The following is a 21,341-nucleotide window of genomic DNA, read 5'->3' as shown; positions in this document are numbered from 1 at the left end:
ATAGCACGGCCTTACCTATATAAAAACATTTCTATTTCAAATCTGTACTTATACTAATAATTTTTGTCTATGCATTGACAAAGGATAAAAAAGCACAAAAATATGTTTTAAAAAATATCATTTGATATAAAGACAGTTAAATAAGTATTAATTGAACAACTAAATTACTTTTCTTTGCAGATCTTTTTTTACATTTAAAGCCTGGCGGTTGGTATCACATTTCTTTACTTCTTTATTTAAAAATCTGTTGTAAATATATAAACCCTTACATGGTACGACTGTCGTTAAAAGAACTTGGTTAACTATGGGTAAATGTAAAAATCGCCAACGTTTCTTAACCGTATATCGTTTAATTACTAAAGTGTAAATGTAAGATATAATAAAATATGTCAAGGGGTACTTAAATATTTTTTTCTTAAAGTGCATGAAAATCAAAATATGTTAAAAAAAATAATTTTAGTTTAAACTTTTTTAAACTGAACAAATATTTCTAGATAGATAAAATTTTTAAAATGTAGAGCCAATTATGTAACCTTTTAAATATAAATCTGCTTACTAAACTCTTAGCCATTGTTTAATGTATGTTTTTAAACAAAAATTAATATTTCAACACAAGTTACAGCAATATTGCAACAAGTTACTATTACTTCCGTTCATTTAAACGCTCAGAGTGCAACCTTGCTTTTGGTGTGCTGTTTGGAACAAGTATTAAGTTACATTTAAATAGCTTAAGGGAAGAATACCTGTGTTAAGCTATAAATTAAGTCTTTTTTTATATTGGTTTGATGCTGTATTTTATTTAAATGCTTCGGTTGACCTTTTGAAACATAAATTTGAATTACTAATAGTAAAATATGGACTCTCTGACGCCAACTAGCGGATACAAAACTTGACCTTGGAAGAATGTTCGAATGATAAATTATTTTAACGCTACTTTTTAAATTAAGACTAAACTGCAGTGGAAAACAAAATGACTATTAATATTTAAAGCTCAAATACTCTACAAAACTGTTTCTGCTAAAAGTTCAAATAATTTTAAATTTAACTCTTTCTAAATAATTACAAGCAATTTACACTCACGAGCGTACATATAACAAAATACGCATTATATTAATAATAATAACATCGCGACACAAAAAAAATGAAACCAAAAATAATTTCTCGATTTTTTACATATACGCAGTGCGAAAAAATAAAAATAAATAAAAAAATGAAATAAAATAAATCCAGATATATACCAATACAATTAATTTAAAAAATATTCGAATGAGAATTTTTTCTCTAACGACATTTTTTACATTTTTTTCACATTAATAATTTAATACAAAAGGTAGGCGGGGCCTTATACGAAAATGAGCCAATTAGATACGAGATAGGATTTGATTCACGTGTGAACGGACTGCCCATATTACTAATAACTAAATAAATAAATTAAACATTTTTTGCGTATTTTTGTTAGTTTGAACTTATCTAGTGAATATATGACGTCATTAATGTTAAATAAATTATTACTTTCTACTTAAAAATTTAGAAAAAAAAACACAAATTGAAAAAAAATAAATAAGAACCAATCAAGAAAGAATTAACAAAAATAAAACAAATTTTAATCAAAAGTCAATAATAAACCCAAAATTTTCCTAAAAAATACAATTTATATTATTCTCCAAGGTGCAAAATATTCCAAATTTATGACGTCATATATAAATACAGCTCCGTCTGTATGACGTCACAATAACATTCAACCTACTGTAATACTAGATCACAGTGAAAACTAAATTATCAAAAAAAAAACAATTTAGGCAAAAGAAAATTCCATAAAATAACCAAAATAAGACGCCAAATAATAATCATAATTAATGAAAAATTAAAACAAAAAAAGAGAAAGTTTAAAAAAATATGATTAAAATAAAAGTTTCGCCAATAAATAATAATAAATATCATCGTCTAATGAAACTTAATGTTTATATTTTTCTAATGGCAACACTAAAAAAAAATATTTTACCGGAAACGCTGAATGACCTTTAAACCAAATAAAACCATCACCGTTATCAGAACAGGGAATTACCCAAATCAACAATGCAATAAAACTCAAATCAAACAAAACCCCATTCCAGGTACAGGATGTTAATTATGACGTCACGACATCAATGACGTCATAGTCACGTATTGTTATAGTTCGTGTTAAATAATTATCTTTAAAATGCGACCTAATTAATCGAACAGACAATTTCCTAAAATCGCGCGATTTAATAACACAAAAGTGACGTCACACACACGAACATTATGACGTCATCACCGAATGCGGGTGAAAAGATTAAGAACGGACATGGATTCCTTGTTGGAAGGGGATTTAGAGAAAACGTTCCAGAATCTTAAAGTCTCGTCCCCGGCTCCGGTGACAATTGCTTCACCGTCAGGTGAGGTGGCCTAAAAAAAAATTTTAATTTTATTAAAAAATAAATAAAAATTTTATCTGGTAGTGTGGTAGGTAATTGAGCCCGTCGTTGACGGATAGCTCAAACACGTCACAGTATCACACCCTTTTCCAATAAAAAAATTAAAAAACCTATCCCCTTAAAGGGGATACGGAAAAAAAAGTGTTCGGTAGTGTGGTATAACGAGCCAAAGGTTTTGGGTTTGAGTCACACCAATGTTGCACTATTTGTCTTTAAGCACAAATAGCTTAAAACACGTCACAACAGCACAAACTTTCCCAGTAAAAATACAAAAAAAACTAACAACACCTTAAGATAAAAATGACAAAAAAAATCAGAATTCTAAAAAATATAAGACATTTTTCAAAGAATCCACTATAAAACTAAACAGAATATCTAAAATTTAAAAAAATCCACTATACTTACAAGGTATAAGACTCTGTAAGAATGGCCAGTTAGTTTAGCAACTTGAGTAAGTGAAGGATATTTCCATAAGAGTATTTGATTTTGACTATATCCATGTGTTGAAACCAACTCGCTCGCATGTTTCGACCAAGCTAGGTTACAAACCTGAGACCCTGTGTCTACACATTGTAAGGGTTGTTGGGTTAAGGTGTTCCAAAATCGAATACATCTGTAATTTAAATTGTGTTAGTATTTATATATAAGCATACCAAAAAAGCTAAAAAACTGCAAAAGGTTAATGAAAATGACATGTTAATAACAATAAAATAGTATATATAACAAATTCAAAACTAATTTAAATAAAAGTTAATAACAATTTCAAAGCTACAAACTGGAAACCATATGCTTATATTTTATATCACATTGATTTGATTTTGCAAGTCGAATTTTAGTTGTTGTAATACAGTTATAACTCGCAACCAATATAAGTTTTTTAAATCAAGGCCTATAAATTAAACATGTAACATGTTTAAATAAAAACAAGTGGAGCATATATTTTCATGTGTGTATGTCCAATTTATAAGCCAACAAAGTAAAAAAACGCCATTTGTTGTGCGCAGGTAAATTATCACAGTCAAATATTAGCTGAGAGTTGCGACTATCTTATGACAATTTAAGTCCTGGTTGATCGACTATTATATATATAAATATTGTCCACTTCGTTATGTATAAGAAGATGAACCTTACACCTTAATTTTAATCAAAACAAATAAGTTTACCTGTCAGCTGTACCCCCTCCTGATGCAAGCAAACCATGCTGATGAGGTGACCAAGCAATTGCCTTTACTGCTGCCAAGTGTTCCGTATAAGTTTGTGAAGGTTCGCGTTGAAATGAGGAAGATGTGCTGGCGTTCCACACCAGTAATCTGTTGTCGTTTCCACCTGAGGCAAGATGTTGACGGTCAGGTGACCATTTTAATCCACAGACCTGGAAAGTTAAAAAATAAAAAAATTAATTTGTTTGGAATTAAAAAAAATTGAAAAAAAATTAATTTGTTTGGAATTTTATAATATAATTTTCAAATAAAAAAAGTGTTTCCAATTTATTAATAAACAGGGTTTCCAACTTACCTCTTGCCGATGTCCACCTAACTTTCTATCGCTATTCCCCGCACTGGTTGCCGACGATGATCTTATATCCCTCTGCAAGATCATTCGGTCTCTGCTTCCAGAAGATAATTGATCTCCATTCCATGCGAGTGCTCCAACCCTTGCAGAATGACCCTCGAGTTGGAGGACCCTTTTCCCTACAGCTGCATCCCAAACCTGCACATGGCCTTTGTGAGTTCCAACAGCTACTAAACTACCCTGTAGGATAAAGATTAAATATTTAAAATTTTAGATAAATAAGTCATTGATTTTAAAGTTTTAGTAATATAAGGTTTAACTTATTTTAAAAACATTATTAACTTGCTAAATTTGTAATCGTTAAAATAATTGAAAATAAAGTCAACTATTAACCTAATATCTTCTATTATAATTCAATTTTAAACAGAACAAATTAATGTTAAAATTTCAGTAAAAAATTGTGCAATTTACTATTAATAAATAATTGAACTGTCGAAACTTGTAATTGTGGTAATAAATAAGCTATAAATATTTTATAATCATTATAGTTTAATCATGTTTAAACTGATTAGGAAACAATAAAATATTTAAATGGTTTCCCAGATAAGAAATAACAACAAATAATAAATTATAGGAAGTGATTCATATTCTAATCCACTTCTATTCTAAACTGGTAAACAGATTAAAACTTTAAAGTTATTAAAATGTGTGAAAAGCTAAGTCTAAGGGTATTATTACCTAAATAATACTAATGTTTTTGTTTAATAAAACCAATGCTATTAGCATATTGATATTGTGATATTTATACTTCATAAATTTAAAATGTCAAAATAATAGATCAATTGCTCAATAAAAATGCTTACTAAAACATGATGTGTATGTTATGTTTTCTAGCAAAATTAAAGACAAAAAGATAATAAAACAAATGTCAATATACACTATAAAACAAACAAAAAAATTAGTAGCCTTTAAAACCTTACTCAAAAACAAAAAAAATCTGAAAAAGAAATCTTTTACTTGTTTTTGCATATGGTTTCTTGAAGAAAAGCTTAAAAAATGATGTTTAACTTACCCTATCATTCCAGTTTACAGAAGTTACAGTGTCTCCTTCAGTAACAAGATCACACAACCTTGTAACTTGACTTGTACATGCACTCCATAAATATACACAAGCACCTAACCCAACACTGTAATACAACAACCAAGAATAAAGTAATATACACAAACATATGTAATTTATGTACACTATATAGGTTCTAAGTATAACATGTTAAAATCTATTTAAATAAAAACAATTTTACTTTGAAGTTGAACAAATAGATATAAACTACTTCGAAATAAATTTGCATAGAATTGTTTAAATTGAAATCAGTTGATCACACGTTGTTAAACACTATTACAATATCACACTCAAGTGTTTATTTGAGTTTTACTACAAGTAACTATTTAAGCAGCAGTTAAACAAACAATAGTTAAAAGCCTTTAAGTGTGATTTTAAAAGTAAATAAAAAGTACCAGTAGTACAATGCACTGATATAAATTTAGGCAATCAAAAAAAATACTAAAAGGATCCTGTTTAAAGCCATACTATAAGGCTACTAAGGCTACACAATATTGTGAAAACAATGATTAAACACTTACCTAAGTATATTAGATGATGACCAATCTACAAGATTAAGATAAAAGTCATCTTGTAATTCAGGAGCATCAAGAACTTTAAATGGAACTTTTGGAATTTTTCGCATCGGTTTTCGTGGGGACCTCAACAACTTTTGACTAAAATTTAAACAAATTTAAAAAAAATTGTTTATTTGTTGTATGTGTCCTAATCGTGGTGAAGAGTTTAAAAATTCAATGACATAAGTTTTTTTTATATAACACATCTAATGTCTATTTTACCTTTTACAACCAATTGGTGATAAGGAATAAGGTGACGTGGTTTCATTTGAATCCACCCTTTTCATTCGCAGTGAATACTAAAAACAATAAAAATTATATTTATGTTGACCATATGTGACAAAAACTAATTATTTAATTATTTTTGCATGGCTATTAGCTGGGGAATATGTTCATTACCTAATGTTTTATTCATGTTATTTAGTAAGTTGCTCTTTTGTTTAGAGATTAAAAAAAATTAACGAGCACTTTTTAACTTAATTTAAAAATATAAACATAACAAATATATATATTCTTTAAGTCATAATAAATCAATAGATTAATACTGTATGGCATATGTTTAAAACATTATATTGATTTTTACATTAAAGAGAGAATAATTTAATATTGATTATCTGCGCATATATAAGATTCGGCATTCTGAATTTTAAACCAGTGATTTAAAACAAAGGATATATTAGTTAAAATCAACTAATGGTAATTCCTAATCTTTACACAGCTGGTCATTAAAATTACATAATCCTCAATAAACAAAATTGACTATTTATTGCTAAAAGTAGTTTTCATAAATAAACTCAAAAAAATTACATAAATTCATCATGTACAGTAAAATCTGCATGTTTTTATGTGTAAGATACCCATATTCATATTTTAAATAGCCATAATAAGTTTAAGTTTTGTAATAAACTTACTTTAAAAAGATTTTTTTTGTCACTACATGGAGTTCCAGTTAACCTCCTGTCTTCAGATTGACCATCTTTTATTCGATCAATTTCTGAGCCCAAAAGTTCATTACTCAATAAACATTTGTAAACCAGACTGTCTGTGAGTTAAAAATAAATAAAAATATTAAATCAACTTCAACTTTAGTCTTTCAAAGTGTAAATTTTGTGAACTTAGAAGTTTGCATTTTCCCACATGCCATTATGCCATAAAAATAATTTTAATTTAGCAAAAAATTGTTTAACAACCTATAATTACCCAATTATTACCAAAAAAATTTACTCAGACTTACAAAAGGGTGTGCACAAAAAAAAAAATTTTTATGAGCTAAATAATTTATATACCTTTAAAAAATTAGTTAAAATTTTTAAAAACTGCTAGGCTATGACCTAACCTGTTATGCCCTATTCACTTTGCATCAGCATAAAAAATTATTTTAAATCCACTAAAACTTTGGTCAGCTAAGAAACCTTACAACTTCTAATTTTTACCTTTTCCATTTTCATTGACATCTCTGTTTTTTCTGTTGGTATTAGATGATTGTTGTTGTTGCTGTTGGGACTGTGTCTGTTGGGGTTGTTGCTGTTGATTATTATTGTTGTTACTTTTTGTCTGTTTCTCAGGTGCTTTCCCTGATAGCATACTAAAGTCAATATGCCATCTCGCTCCAGCACGACTTGGGATAAATCGATCACCGACTCGATCGGGTTTTACAGGGGATAAGTTGCTTGGTGAGGGCGGTAGAGAGCGAGGTAAATGTCGATTTGCAAATGGTGAAGCTGCAGGCTAAATAAAAATCAACATTTTTTTAAAAATAATCTAAAATTTAAAAAGTTGAACAAATTATTAAAAAATTTAAAATTAAAAAAAAGTTATCCAAAGTGGTTGAAATAAACAAATAATAAAAATTCAACAAAAGTATAAAAAAAAATTAAAAAATTCAATTTATTTTTAACTAACTACTAATAACACATAGAAAATGCAGAATTAAAATATCAACATTGTCACGTCTTTATTTCCTGTTAATATTTCTGCCAGCTAATTTCCAAGCATGAAAATTTAAAATAGTTAATATATAACCAAAACTTATTTACTACTTTAAATGTGGCCTTTAAACTATTACTTCCATTAAACTTTGTACTATGCCAATTATTGGTTTTAGTATGACTTGTATATATACCATACATTAATGAATCCCATATTCGAACTTTGACAAAAAAAAATAAATTAAAAACCCATAAATATTTTTTTGGTAACATTTAATATTATTTAAAATAAATTAACCTTACCGAAATTAAAGGTGAAATTGAAGGTCCATTCTGTTGTTTTAATAATCTTCTTTCGAAATCTTGATCCATATTTCAAATTTAGATTCACAATAAAGAACCACAATGATCCTAATACTTGAATTTGAGAAAATAAATAATATTTTAAACTTTTGTCAACACAATTTTATTTAAGAATAATACAGACATAACACATAGTAAAACTTAATATGCGTTAAGACTGGCCTATATTAGGGTTTGTAGTAAACTAGTTAGTCATAACTGCCTGCCAATCTACTATTTCTTCGAGTAATAAATGTCATATAATAGTATATTTGGTATTATGCTTTTAAACAGGTTTTTACTTTTATTTTAATAGTATTTCAATAAAAACTATTTATTACAACTAAATAAGATAGCATACTAACAACTAATTAGTTAACTAGTGACTAACATGAATATGTTATCAGTTTGGCTGATTGTTTAACTATTAAAACCATCTGACCATATTCTCAAATTATGTTAATATATTACGAATACTACAAACTGCGAACTTATTTCGCAAACTTTTGTTGTTTATACCAATTCGTAAAACGTTAAATGGGCGGTTCACCATTTTTGTAATTCGTTTTTATTGCAAACTAACCTAACAGCTGGACTAACCTACAAACCAAGTGAGACCTTTGTCGACATACTAGTACACTTTCACCTCAATAACCCTAGAGATCGTATAACGTTCGACAATCTGACAAAATCGATCAGATGTCGACCGTTTCAATCTTTGCCTCGCAAAAATTTCTCTCAAAAAACTAACAAAAGGGAAAACTCAGTGACGCGTACGTCAATAAAAGCATCGAACCGTGCCCAGTTCTATTTATTATTTATTATGACGCGTTCAAAAGAAAAAATGCGAAAATACGGCGCTCTGATTGGTCGAAAGAGCTAAACAACGAAGCTCATGGCAACAAGTAAAGCGTCAAATGAATGAACGTAGAAGCTTTAAAAAGTCCTTGCCGTTTGCTAGTTTGTAGCTATTAAATCGTGGATTATAAAGAAATTAATGTCGCAATATTTATAATAGCTAGGTAGCGCATTGGTAATTAGTAGTGCGCAGTTATCACCAGATATAATGGCCAACAGGAAACACTGAGTTCAAATTATTATCGACTGACGTGCGTCGTAAATTGCGACGTAAATGACCCAAGGCGCTGTTTTCTACCATGCAATTTGTTTTATGACTACTCAAAAGGGGCTGACATTGGTTGAACACTGTCAATATTTATTGATTTATGGACTAAGTTACTACTAACAACGGCGTTCTAATAAACTACGAAAATATCATGACCTCTCTGTGTTACGTTTTTGTAAAACAACATTGATTGATCAAAAATATTTACATTAACACCGCTAAGTTTACATATTGATGGTTTACAATATTAATTAAATAATGTTTATATTAAATCATAAATAAATGATGTAACTATGTTCTAACTAAAGTCAGCTAAAAAACAAACATAATAAGTTAAAAAATGTTTATGTTTTCAGCTAGGGTAGGGTAATTTGTAAATATATTTATTAGGTTTAACCCAGTGGGTTTGGTGTAAAATGGCAAAACAACCTAGGGAAAAAGAACCAGTTAATATTGTTCACCAAAATGCAATTCTTTGTGAAACCATAAAGAAAGAAGTTCGAAACCAAAAGCTTTACACAAACTACAGCATAAATCCATTTAAGAAAAGTATTTAAAACATTTATTCTTTAAGTTACATACCCTGAAACTTGAATCTACTAAATTCACTTTTTTATATTTTTTCAAGTGTACACTTTAACTGGAAAACCGAATTCTTATCATGATTCAGCAGATGGTGAAGAAGATGGTATGTCATCATTTAAGTTACTTTTTTAACTGAGTAAAATTAGGCTTTCTTGTAGAATAGCTTGGTTTAGTGGTTAAGAACACTTGCTGCACCACATAAGGTCATGGGTATAATCTTCACTACTCTCATGCCATAGCGCCCTTAAGTAAGGCGCTATAAACGATATGAACTTCTGCTGAGCCACCACTTAATCAGCAGCATATTAACTGGGCAATTATAATCTATATAACATCTCAAACTTTCATAGACAACTCGAGACTGGGTCGGATGAACTGATGTTACTCTATGTTTAGGTCGCACATTTAACCTTCTCACATCAAGAATAAATTTATATAAAAAAATAGTATATTAAATGACTATTAAAAAACATTATTAGCTTCATTCCTACTAACCATTAATATTTGTGTAGAAAAATTTTTAAAGATAATTCATAGAGCATCTCAGGAGCCAGTGAACAAATACATAAACCCACAAACAGAAGCTCAAGAGTATGGGTGGATTCATAAACCATTGGTTTGTATTTTTACTTCAAAATCACAAATAATTTACCAAAAGGCCATTTAAAAAATTATTATAAAAAACAAAGTATTTGTTATAACCAAGTTTGGGCTCGTGCTTGAACTAATTCTATAACTGTTCTTTTTTACTAGGTTCAACATAACAGGGGGGACAAGCGATTAAACTTTCCGCGCCAGAATTCCGAGATCACAAAATACATGGATGCAGCTTGGAGACTTAAAGAACAAACCGAAAACCTTCAATAAATTTTGTTTTCGCCATTTTTTTTATTTATCAGGTTTTATTTTTTCGCGGTACAAATTTGATCAATATTTATAATCCTATTTTCTTTAAAAGAATATTTTTTTTATTATGAAAATTAGTTAGAATTTGTTTTAATGCCATTATTATCCTGTATAACCTTTGTGTGTTATTTAGTCTATAGTAACAACACTGTAAATATAGAATTCACTGTGTGCAATAAATAATACAATACCCCAAGTTCTGGCAGTTTTATTGTCATTCTGACATAAAAGCTAAGGATAGAAACATACAAAAAAGTTGAGATGTTGATGAAAAAAAAAAGATTTTCTATTGTTTCGACTTTGTTTTTACTCTCTTGTTTTTGCCAGGTCTTTTATTGTTAGTCTTGGTTTGCTGTTAATATATATAAAAAGATGAGTTAATACCCGAAATAATAGTGAAATCAGGAGAACCATTAACAATACTATAATAATAGCACATTTTATTAAGGAATAAGTTTTTAGTCAATCACATTTATACTACTAAATAAATTTCTTCAAAAAATGATGAAAATTTTAAGTCATAACCTTTTTAAGATGAAGTTCTTACCTTTTTATTGCTATGAACATTTTTTTTAAAACCTGACACATTGCTGGAACTTTCCCTTGAATTTGATTTCATTCCCTTTTTCCGACCACCGAAACCAAATTTTTTATCGCGATATGATCTTTTTGGGTTTGTTTTTCTATAAAAAAATAAGAAATAGTTTTTACCCAAAACTTAATTTAGTATGTATGCTAAAACTAGTTATTAGATTATATTATATATGTTTTTTTCCATATTTATTTATCCTCGATGTAAAAATTGACTTCAAAACCCAAACAAAAAGTAACATTATTTAATCCCGACCCAGTCTGAAGTTGCCTTTGGCAGTTTTGAATATTATAGATTATAATTGCTTGATAATTAAACTGCTGATTAAGTGTTGGCCCGCACAAGTTCAAGTTGTTTTTAGCACCTTACTCAAGAGTGCTACGGCATCAAAGCGGTGGGGATCAAACACAGGGTTCAACCACTGCACCACACTGCCATTTTTTCAAAATACTTTTACTAAAACTATGTCAAATACACTGTAAAATAAATACTATGTTAAAATAAAATGGTGAAATATTTTTAACTTACTGAGCTTGTTGCAACTTTTGTAGTTGAGATTGTTTTCTTCCTAATCCTTTCTCATTACTATCATCAAGAAAATCAAGTTTGTCGGTTTTACCTAAAAATTTAAATTGTTTGGTGGTTATAATTTATTGGCTGAATGAGGAACTTAAACAGTACCAATTGCCAAATTTTATAAAAAGCAAATAATACAAATGTCGTCTGCCAGTAATATAAATTACAAATTTTAAACCTTTTTTAAATTTTTTGACACTGTTTAACATTTCTCTTTTCTTTTTCTGTCGTTCAAGTTGAACAGCTTGTTGCACCTTCTTTCCATATTTCTTTAACTTCATATTCTTTACATTCTTTTCGATGTTACTTCTTCGTTTTTGGATGGACAACAGTTTGGATCGAACCTTAATAACAAAACAACATGTTGATATCTGTATATAATGAAGCTAAGTGGACAATATATGAATGTCTAACATATTACAACAATAATGGACTGTAGGGCCACCAAGTATTACGTATAAAGGGGTACCTATAAACTATACAGGATTGAATGTATATCAAATGGATCAAATGAATATATATCTAATGGATCAAACGTATATCACGTAGTTATCGAATGAGTATAATGGACAGAATGAATCAAATGTAAATCAGATGGTTATCGAATGAAGAGAATGGATTGCATAAAATAAACCCTAACCTTGACCTTCACCTATTTAAAAAAAAGTCGATCTATTCGATCCTGTATATTTTATAGGTACCACATATAAAGAAAAAAAAATTGAAAATATTTTGTTATTAAGCAAGCAACATGTATTTTTATTTTTGTTTATAGTAGTGTGAAAAAATATTTTTAAGGTGTAAAAATTATAAATATTTTAACAATTTACCTTTTTCATGTGTTCATCTTTTTTGGCCATTTCACAGAAAAAATCATCGGGTCTTTCAGTTTTAATTCCTGCGTCATGTAACTTATTTATTCCAATTATAACAGCTGATTTCGCTTGCTCATAAAAGGAGATTTCCCTTTTAAAATCATTGTGAACATCTATTTCAGGACCTTAAAAAAATTATATATATATGTAAAAAGTTAGCCTTAAAAATTTTATATATTTATGTAAAAAAAAGATTTGAAGATAAATATAGTTAAATAAATTTAAAACTCGTGTACAATAACTGCATATAAAATATTTAAATCACTTGTGCTTTACGATACTTCGAAAAAAAATTGGACTATAAAGTATGAGAGAGAATTAGAAAAGGTTGTAAACTAAAAAAGAGAATTAGTTATAGAAAGAATGTAAAGTATGAGAGAGAATATACAAGAACCATAAGGTATGAGAGTTAGTCTGAGAAACTTGACAGTACATTTGATCCGAAGATATAATTTAGATTACAATTACAAATATATTTAAATTTGTTATATTCAACTTTCACAAAAATTCAACATTTTGTGGAAAAAATTACCCTCATTATTTTCCTTATTAAGTTCAGTAACATCAATTGTAACATCAAGCCTTTCCGCCCATTCTAACTCACTCTGACTTATTTCTTCCAACTTTTGTAATAGGCCTTCCTAAAAAGAATACTTCAACATGTTACTGTAAAAAATTAATCTAATACATCCTATTTTTTACAAACCATAAATATACACTTGTAAAAAAAACAAATTAGATATTATTAATAATAAACTGCCAAATATCTCCATTAATGTATATATAATTTTTTTTAAACCCTTTTTTATAAACCTATTTTTTTTATAAACCTTATAACCTAATAAAAGCTTTACTTGTTATTGTAAAACATTTACCTTATTATTAATAATAGGATAGGGAGCTGTGATTGGCCGAACCATTCGCTTTTTCAATAAACCAGATTGAAATGCAACTTGCAACTAAAAAAACAATGACAAATAAAAATTTAAAAAAGGCAATAACATAATAAATATATATATACATCTTTTCTTTTTAACTTTATAATGCAGGGAATATAATATATTCTTAGAGTTACAGTTAATATGGGGTCCTAGTAATTACCACACAGAACTGCATAGGACTGCACAGGACCACACAGAAAGTGACAATTTATGTGTTGACTGTTTACTGGGGGTTACTGTAATTTAATAAAAAATTCAAATATCAAAAATGAAAACTTGTTATTAATCCCAGCCCTAACTCTATTCTGGAAAATGCACTTAGTTGCCCTGCCTGTGTATTAATTAGTAGGATCAGTTATTAAGTAAGTTTTAATGTTAAGGGGATTTTTTTGAAGTTCTACAAAAATTTATTCTTAAAAATGTGGCAGTAGAAAACTAAAACAACTTATAAATACCTTTTAAATCTTAAGAAAAATGTTACACTGTCATTGAATAATAAAAGACTTGAAGCAACTAAAATACAATGATACAAAGGAAAAAACAGGACAACAAGTTTTACATTTTAGAAATTAGATGAGGCAAGCATTAGATATGACTGTGATGAACATGATGCAAAGTTTAAGCTAAAGTCCCCTTAACAGCCCAGTTTGGAAAGTAGGGTGGTTTTCGATGTGATCTCGTGCGTGCAAGCGTAAAAATGGTGTAACCACGCATGCACGCGTACCAAAATTTTTGATTTACGCGAGCACGTGCGATTTATGTTTGCATGTTTTACATAAATTTGACTTAAATATGCTAACACAAGGTGTCGGTATTGCATGTGCGCAATTTTTTTTGCCCTCTTTTCCAGACTGGTTAACAGCTTAAACTAAAGGCTTGGCTTATAAAAATAAAATCCTCGAAAACAGGTTTTACATTTGTTAAATAGATAAGTACTAATAGACAAATAAGCAGATACTGTAAATTAGTAATTTTAACTTTGTGTATATCTTACTTCTCTGTCAGAGTCTCCTTCCTCCTCCTCATCATTTAATCGAGGAACATGCAACTCCTCCACATCATCCTCGCTTCCGGAATATTCCTCTTCAATCATTATTGTGAAATTTAATAAACAAATTATTTTTTATATGAAAAATCACTCTACTAAAAGCAGAAAAGGAGTAATAATCATAAAACTTGGCTGCTAATGACTAACGATCAATACAAACAAACACGATATATACAACTTATAAATTAATATTAATGTATGGTCTACATGTTAGATTTAAGCTCTAAAAGCGTCGTTCACCGGTTTAAACAACTAGTACTAAATTTAATGCGAAAAGAGCGGTTTTCACAAGAGAAGATTAGGGTAAGTAAGGTAATAAAAATTTCGCCCGTTCCGCAGTTACAAACTTGGCGGACGCGCTAATAGAGCCCCTTTAGCTAGCCTTAGTCCACTTGAAGGGTAATAAGCATAGGCCAATCGACTGCTTTAATATCCAAGCTCTTAGTTGTTTGACTACGCCATGCTATACACATTTCTAAACATAAAAACGTGCTAATAGTTATGCGCGCTAGTGCGTAACACTTCATATTATCAAACGAATTGTCCTCGATCTTTAATCAAGCAAATAACTTATTTAAAAACGTACTTTATTAACAGGATAAAAATCGGTTTTACTAAAATGTTTATGATTATTATTATTTTTATTGTTAATCGTTGACATAAAAAATGGACATAGTCCACGTAAGTAATTATGGGCTATGCTTTAGGTAAAACAAAAAATGCAAATATTTAAGTTAAACAACCTAAACAAACGAATAAGCAGTTTCAACCGGCAAATTTTTTTAGCAATTATTAACCTAGTCGTTTATATGTCCCAATACTAGTACAGTTAGGAGGAAAAATAGTTTAAAAAATACAATGGCTAATTTTTTAAAAAGTTTTTAAATTTAATAAGCTTATAACTTCTTTTAACTTCACTTTTTATATTAAGTTTTATTAGGTTATCATTAATTGTGTTAACAACTCAATGGATAGGGAAGCAAATCTAGATGCTGAACAACATGGGCGTGGCGAGGCACAAGACGAAAACGAACCAAACGAAGAAAACATAATTTTACGTTTGCTTAGAACTCCTGTACGTCTTAGATTTTTGCTTTCAGGAAGGGCAGCTGATAATATTGCTTATCTAGTTACTGGTGCCACAATAGCTGGATTTGCCTACAGTTTGCATAAAAGTAACAATAAAGAACAGTTTTGCCTAAACATTATACATGCATTAACTGGTAATACCGAAGCTATTGTTAACAAGGTCGCAAACGGATCTCTTAAAGTCGAAATTATTTCCAAAGATTCCAACTCAGCAGATCAACTGATAAAAGATTACCAATCCGGAAAAATGTTGAAAAGGTTGAACGCCTTTGATCAATATCCTGAAGATATTGGAAGATTCGATTCTATTTGCTTAACAGATTTCAACATTCTTAGTAAAAATGATGATTACAAGAAATTTAGGCATAATGCTACTGCAAAAAATATCTTTCAGAAGGTTAGTCCAACAAAATTCAATGTCTTAAATAAAATTTAAAACAACTTAACTTTTACATTAAAAACAACACGATTCGGTTTAACTGACCAACACAACCTTATTGTTAAATTCATGATTTTTTCTAATAATTTTGTATATTTTTAATTTAAGCGAACTGGAGAGACTGTTGTTGAGAAAATAGAAGGTAAGTTAATAGCAAACTAATTATGTTTAATTTATAAACTTGGTTGTTGTTTAAACCAGTAAACAAACTATAACAACGAACTAAATTGTAAAATTATGTTTAACATTTGTAGAGAATAAAAAGCGAAAATTGTTATAGTTGTGTATATAAGGAAATACCCTTTATTAAAAGGTAACTTGTCAGCCTTAAGTTAGTTTAAATAGTTAATCAAATTTTGGCAAACAACCTAATTTTATTTATAGGCAAAAAGGAACAGAAGACAACTTCTGTAATTAAAATTAAGGAGGAGCCTTTTGGCCTAAAATACGAGCCTGGCCCAAGTAAATATATAATTAAAAAGAAACACAAAACTTTAAAATATAAACTCTTTTGCTATATGTACACATTTTCAGCTAATAAATTATTTTTTAATAAATCTTAGTTGATATTATTATCTTAATTTTTCAACTTTTCTACAGAGCATCAAAGCAAAACAGGGTTTGAGAAAAAAGAAAAGGTATATTTTGAAAAAATTTTTATAGCCTTATGATTTTTACTTATAGTTAATTTAATTTACTTTGAATTTTTCTAAACCCTTTTTTTAAATTGTCGGCTACCTAACATTTTAAAATCATTTGTAGATTCTAAGTCCACCAGAAAAAGAACTTTTAGCCAAAAAAAGAAAAATTTCTGAAACATTGCAACATGACCAAAAAGGTAAATATATCTATTTTAATTAATATCTATCAAATAATGGGGACCAATGTAGACTGGTTATTTAAATTTTACTAATTTTGTAAATACTTACAAAAACATTTACACCTGATTTTTATATTTACCTTGGTAATTTGCAAAACCTATTAGTTAAAATAAATATTTTAACAATGATGTTTTGTATAGTCACAAGAAAAAGAATTCACAGGGATGACCTCAAGCTAATCATTGGTGGTAAATAATAAATTATTGTTATTGAAGTAAAAAAAATTATATTAAAATATAAATTTACTCCTTAATAACGTTTTATATTCCATAAGGACAAAAAGTTGGGTTCTTTATATAAATGTTTTTGGCAATAAAAACAACACAGTTAACTTTTCTAGACTTGGATTCTGATTGTGATTTCTCGGATGAATACATAGATCTCACAAAGCGCTATGCATTTGGACCTTTTATCAACTACTTAAATATCTTGGTAGATTTCTGGTGGTCGTGCATAGAGACAAAAAACTTCAGTCAAGCCTTAAATTTAAAGTCAGAAATCGTGTCAATCTTTAGCGAGCATGCTGTTGTGAGTACTGATGACTTAACAAGCTACATCGAGTCTAGTAAAAAATTAAAACGAAATGTTCTTTTTTTTGAAATTAAATTGGCAATGAGTAAGCCAGAATACTTTATTACATGCGTTGAAAGTTTATTACGATATTATTTTAAAATGGAAATGAACTTTATGAATACTAGTATTTATAATTGTGTTCTAGGAACAAAAACAACTTTTATTAACAAGTATTTTGTGCCGGTTATGAGTCAGATTTTAACTGAAATGCGTACAAAAAGTAAGAAAGATGTTACTTCTATTTTCGAAATGGAGAACCGTTGTTTAGTGACATTATCAGACTCAAAAATGTTAAGAGGTTTGCAAAACTTAATTGAAGATCAAATTGAAGATATCAGAGAAAGTACAAGTGACCGAGTAGAATTAGGCCAACTTCTATATAAATTAGGTTTAATAAAGGACAAAAAAGGCAGTAAAGACGAATCAAAATTACACTTTAAGGAAGCCCTGGAGATATTTACATATAATCTCTTCACAGATAGTATTGAGATTGCGCTTTGTGAAAAAAGAATTCAGCCAAAAGAATAAAAATTTTACCCATTAATTCTCTGCGCAATAGGATAATATTTAACAGTTGTGTGTATATAATTTCGCAAAAAGTGAATTAAAAATAAAAATACTAAGACTTTTTTTATTTAGTAGTGTAATTTTTCTTGAAGTTGCCTATTGTTCGTTATGTATTTAATTTATTTTAATGCGGCTGCTCGCTTCTTATGATTTAAGGTATGATACTAATGTTTTATTTTGTGTACTGTATTGTATAAATCATGTAAAGGATTTTTGTTTACTAAAAAAGATAAGTCGCAAATTTTTTTATGGGCAACTCTGACGTTGACCCAATTGGTTTGTATTTAAACGATTTTAGTGTTTAACTTTGGTTTATAAATCATATTTTTTGCTTTTTAATTTTTTAACCTAAATTGCCTTACAATTTAATTAATCCCAAATAGTTAAATGCTTTAAATGCTTTATGTAATTATTTTCTTTAAAGTTTTACTGTATATACCAAGCTTTAGTCGTATTATGTTTATGTGTGATAAGTGTATTATTTTATTACTGATTTAATATATATTGCGTTTAGTTAAGCAATTAAAGCTCGTAGCAAGTGTACATTTATTGCTGTAAATGCTCTTGTGTAATTTGCCATCTTAATAAAGTATTTGCTTATTAATTTAAGGCGTATGTTTTAACCAGCTACAATGAGAGATTTTGTTATTACAATTTTGTGCTAGTTGTGAAGCAACTAAATTAAACCGAGAAAGTGGGAAAATGGGGAGAAAGAAAGAGAGAGTAATATAACGAAGACCTTTATTGGAGGAAAAATAAAAAGGGGTGTGCTATAAATAACCCAATCTAAAGTTGGTGATGCAAGACATTAATAAGTAACGTTTTTAATTTAACAAGCAGTCATGGGTAATGTGTTTAATATTTATTGACTATACGCAAAAGATAAGACTTCACCCGCACTGGAGAAGCCTTTTCAGGAAGAAGCTCTTAATACTTACAAAACATGTTTTTTTAAATAAAAGTTCAAGCTGATATTAAATTGTTATTTGATTGTATGATGGTCATTGTAATATTAAGTACGTTAGTCGTATTTAAATTGCCAAAAATAGACTTTTTAAATGAGATAAGATATTTTTTTAATTTCTAAGACTAATTACTTGAAGTAAATACTATCGCTTTGTATTGTATGGTTTATGCGTTAGTATTATATTACGAAAAAGGTTTAAAAAATTTTTTCGTTTTTTGTGTTTCTCCACTGTAGTTAATTGAATTTGTTTGCCTTTTCAATTCATCGATTTTTCTTTTGTCCAATTTTTAAAAATAACATATTTTTCTTTTTAAAATACTGTAGCGTAACTATCACAGTTGTTCTTAACTGTGTTTCGACTTTTGCTATTTGCCTGATTAAATATTTTTTTGTTTGGAAATAAGATTTTTAGGATAATCTTTTTTTATTTTAAACAAAATAATTGTTTTAGTAGAATGGTCTTTTTAAACATATTTAATTTTTTTATTCTAAATAGTTTGTCAAGTTACAAACCTTCCTAGTCAAAAAAATTTAACTCGGCCGACCATCGGCGCAAGCCCGATTATGCTAGGGCCATGCACGATTATCCAGCTTGGCCCATGGTTCTGCCTTGCATGGGAATGTTACATCGGCCGTGCTCGATTATGCGAGCTTGGCCCATGCAGGATTGCCCGTGCACGGGCCTAGCACAGAATCCAGCATGGGCCACGCTTGGTTATACTACTATTATGCTAGGCTCACTGCCGCTTTTCCTAGGTGTTGCCAGGCAACGCTAGTTTGATTGCGTAATATTGGCGTCAGCTTACAGTTGAGTGCACAAAAAATAAATCACAAGTAATATAAAATTTAAACAATTTATTGAATTTATGTAGTATGGCGTCAACAATACACAGAACAACATAATTGTCAATAATAGATAAAAAATCAAAGTGATCATGTATAATACATAAACAAAAAACTTAAGTTCATTGTAACATGCGGTAAATTAACTATCGCACTGAAATTGTTGTTCATGGTAATGATCTGCAGTCTGGAATAACATATAAATCCCACTACATTTCTTTCGGTAATTTAATCTTCAGGAGCTAAATAAAAAATTCGTTAACATTAAACAGATAAAATTCTCCTGTTATGTAGTTCTTGTATATGATAAATAGTCCCGTTTTTGTTAGTAGTTTAATGATGTTAATTTTCACTTAAATATTTATTTTACAGTTGTAGCATTTATAACTTTCAGTATTTTTTACCTTTGTTGAAAATTATAAGTCCCTTAAGTCTGTAAGATGCTGGTTGCTTTAGTGCTTTGTCGTATTGTAGGTTAAAGGTTTTTGATTGGTTGTCTTCTTTTAGTTGACTAAACGTATATTCAGACATACCAATGTTTTAAATCCAAAAATATTCCTAATAATTTTTAATAGCCTATTGATGATCCTTCTTGTAAATTATTAAGAAATAAGAAATTATATATATACTAATATTCTATAAACCGACTTTTAGTCCTGCTATTTTTAAACGATTTTAAACTAGAGCGCAAACTTAGCGCGCAAACAAAAAAACGGAAAAATAAAAACACAGCTTGACTCCCTTATCTCTTAAATTACGTAAGATGGTGAAATATTTTACGCAATCTTAAATTTGTAAGCTTTTAAAAGGGGATATTTGCATTACTAATTGTCAAAAATCTGCATATTAATTATCTGAAATTAAAAATTTAAACAAAAAACTCAATTTAAATTTGTAAATTGTACATTTGATAGCTGTTTTTTAACAACGACCCCTGCAAATCACTTAAAACATTTATAAGTTTTAGAAATATACATTGAATTGTTGTCCTTCACCAGTTTAACCCACAATGGTCCATTAAGAACTTAGTAGGCAGTTCAGTAACGATGTATAATAGGCGATTTATAGCAGAAGAAACGACCAGATACCATATCCGGCCATGTCTGGCTAACACTCGAACGCGCGATGGTCGCATTATACCTAAACTGCCAAGTATGGCCCATGCGTCGCTAACACTCGAACGTGCGATAATCGCATTATACCCGAATTGCCGAGTATGGCCCATGCGTCGCTAACACTCGAACGTGCGATGGTTGCATTATACCCGAACTGCCGAGTATGGCCCATGCGTCGCTAACACTCAAACGTGCGATGGTTGCATTATACCGAATTCCCGAGTATGGCCCATGTGTGGCGTATAGCAGGTATTGCGATGATCGGGAACCCGACCAAATGCCACACTAGGGCCTAGCATAGAC

The 21,341-nt window shown here is 29.2% G+C and overlaps 3 protein-coding genes across 3 annotated transcripts; 1 reads left to right on the top strand and 2 right to left on the bottom strand.

Annotated features, from left to right (window-relative positions):
- Window positions 1–1,085: 1,085 nt before the first annotated feature.
- On the bottom strand, window positions 1,086–7,993 carry LOC145746415 (fizzy-related protein homolog). The gene is made up of 10 exons (XM_082564699.1): window positions 7,877–7,993; window positions 7,079–7,373; window positions 6,557–6,687; window positions 5,868–5,944; window positions 5,610–5,744; window positions 5,041–5,155; window positions 3,972–4,208; window positions 3,620–3,828; window positions 2,862–3,069; window positions 1,086–2,427 (listed from the first exon to the last, which is right to left on the bottom strand). Exons 1-10 carry the CDS (start codon window positions 7,943–7,945, stop codon window positions 2,293–2,295), a joined length of 1,611 nt encoding a protein of 536 aa, XP_082420825.1. The 5' UTR covers window positions 7,946–7,993; the 3' UTR covers window positions 1,086–2,292.
- Window positions 7,994–9,401: 1,408 nt separating this feature from the next.
- LOC145745126 (cilia- and flagella-associated protein 144-like) lies at window positions 9,402–10,722 on the top strand. Its single transcript, XM_082563121.1, has 4 exons — window positions 9,402–9,590; window positions 9,670–9,729; window positions 10,139–10,242; window positions 10,380–10,722. The coding sequence occupies exons 1-4, from the start codon at window positions 9,458–9,460 to the stop codon at window positions 10,491–10,493; spliced, it is 411 nt and encodes a 136-aa protein (XP_082419247.1). The 5' UTR covers window positions 9,402–9,457; the 3' UTR covers window positions 10,494–10,722.
- Window positions 10,723–10,724: 2 nt separating this feature from the next.
- LOC145745125 (putative rRNA-processing protein EBP2 homolog) lies at window positions 10,725–14,655 on the bottom strand. Its single transcript, XM_082563120.1, has 8 exons — window positions 14,511–14,655; window positions 13,451–13,534; window positions 13,108–13,216; window positions 12,531–12,700; window positions 11,879–12,044; window positions 11,653–11,743; window positions 11,080–11,215; window positions 10,725–10,884 (listed from the first exon to the last, which is right to left on the bottom strand). The coding sequence occupies exons 1-8, from the start codon at window positions 14,607–14,609 to the stop codon at window positions 10,819–10,821; spliced, it is 921 nt and encodes a 306-aa protein (XP_082419246.1). The 5' UTR covers window positions 14,610–14,655; the 3' UTR covers window positions 10,725–10,818.
- Between the last annotated feature and the right edge of the window lie 6,686 nt (window positions 14,656–21,341).

Source organism: Corella eumyota, chromosome 3, assembly GCF_963082875.1.
Source record: "Corella eumyota chromosome 3, kaCorEumy4.1, whole genome shotgun sequence".
Classification (NCBI taxonomy): domain Eukaryota; kingdom Metazoa; phylum Chordata; class Ascidiacea; order Phlebobranchia; family Corellidae; genus Corella; species Corella eumyota.
This window is presented reverse-complemented; position numbering and strand designations above follow the sequence as displayed.

What these genes read in the sequence shown, in the direction of transcription:
- LOC145746415 (XM_082564699.1), bottom strand. Translation starts at nt 7,945, where the DNA reads ATGGATCAAGATTTCGAAAGAAGATTATTAAAACAACAGAATGGACCT. An exon ending in TGTCAATGAAAATGGAAAAG is followed by an intron (nt 6,688 to 7,078) that starts GTAAAAATTAGA and finishes TTTAACTCACAG; the next exon opens with ACAGTCTGGTTTACAAATGT. An exon ending in TAGGTGGACATCGGCAAGAG is followed by an intron (nt 3,829 to 3,971) that starts GTAAGTTGGAAA and finishes TTAACTTTCCAG; the next exon opens with GTCTGTGGATTAAAATGGTC.
- LOC145745126 (XM_082563121.1), top strand. Translation starts at nt 9,458, where the DNA reads ATGGCAAAACAACCTAGGGAAAAAGAACCAGTTAATATTGTTCACCAA. An exon ending in AGCAGATGGTGAAGAAGATG is followed by an intron (nt 9,730 to 10,138) that starts GTATGTCATCAT and finishes ATATTTGTGTAG; the next exon opens with AAAAATTTTTAAAGATAATT. An exon ending in GGTGGATTCATAAACCATTG is followed by an intron (nt 10,243 to 10,379) that starts GTTTGTATTTTT and finishes CTTTTTTACTAG; the next exon opens with GTTCAACATAACAGGGGGGA.
- LOC145745125 (XM_082563120.1), bottom strand. Translation starts at nt 14,609, where the DNA reads ATGATTGAAGAGGAATATTCCGGAAGCGAGGATGATGTGGAGGAGTTG. An exon ending in AAGGAGACTCTGACAGAGAA is followed by an intron (nt 13,535 to 14,510) that starts GTAAGATATACA and finishes TTGTTTTTTTAG; the next exon opens with TTGCAAGTTGCATTTCAATC. An exon ending in AAGATGAACACATGAAAAAG is followed by an intron (nt 12,045 to 12,530) that starts GTAAATTGTTAA and finishes TTTGTTATTAAG; the next exon opens with GTTCGATCCAAACTGTTGTC.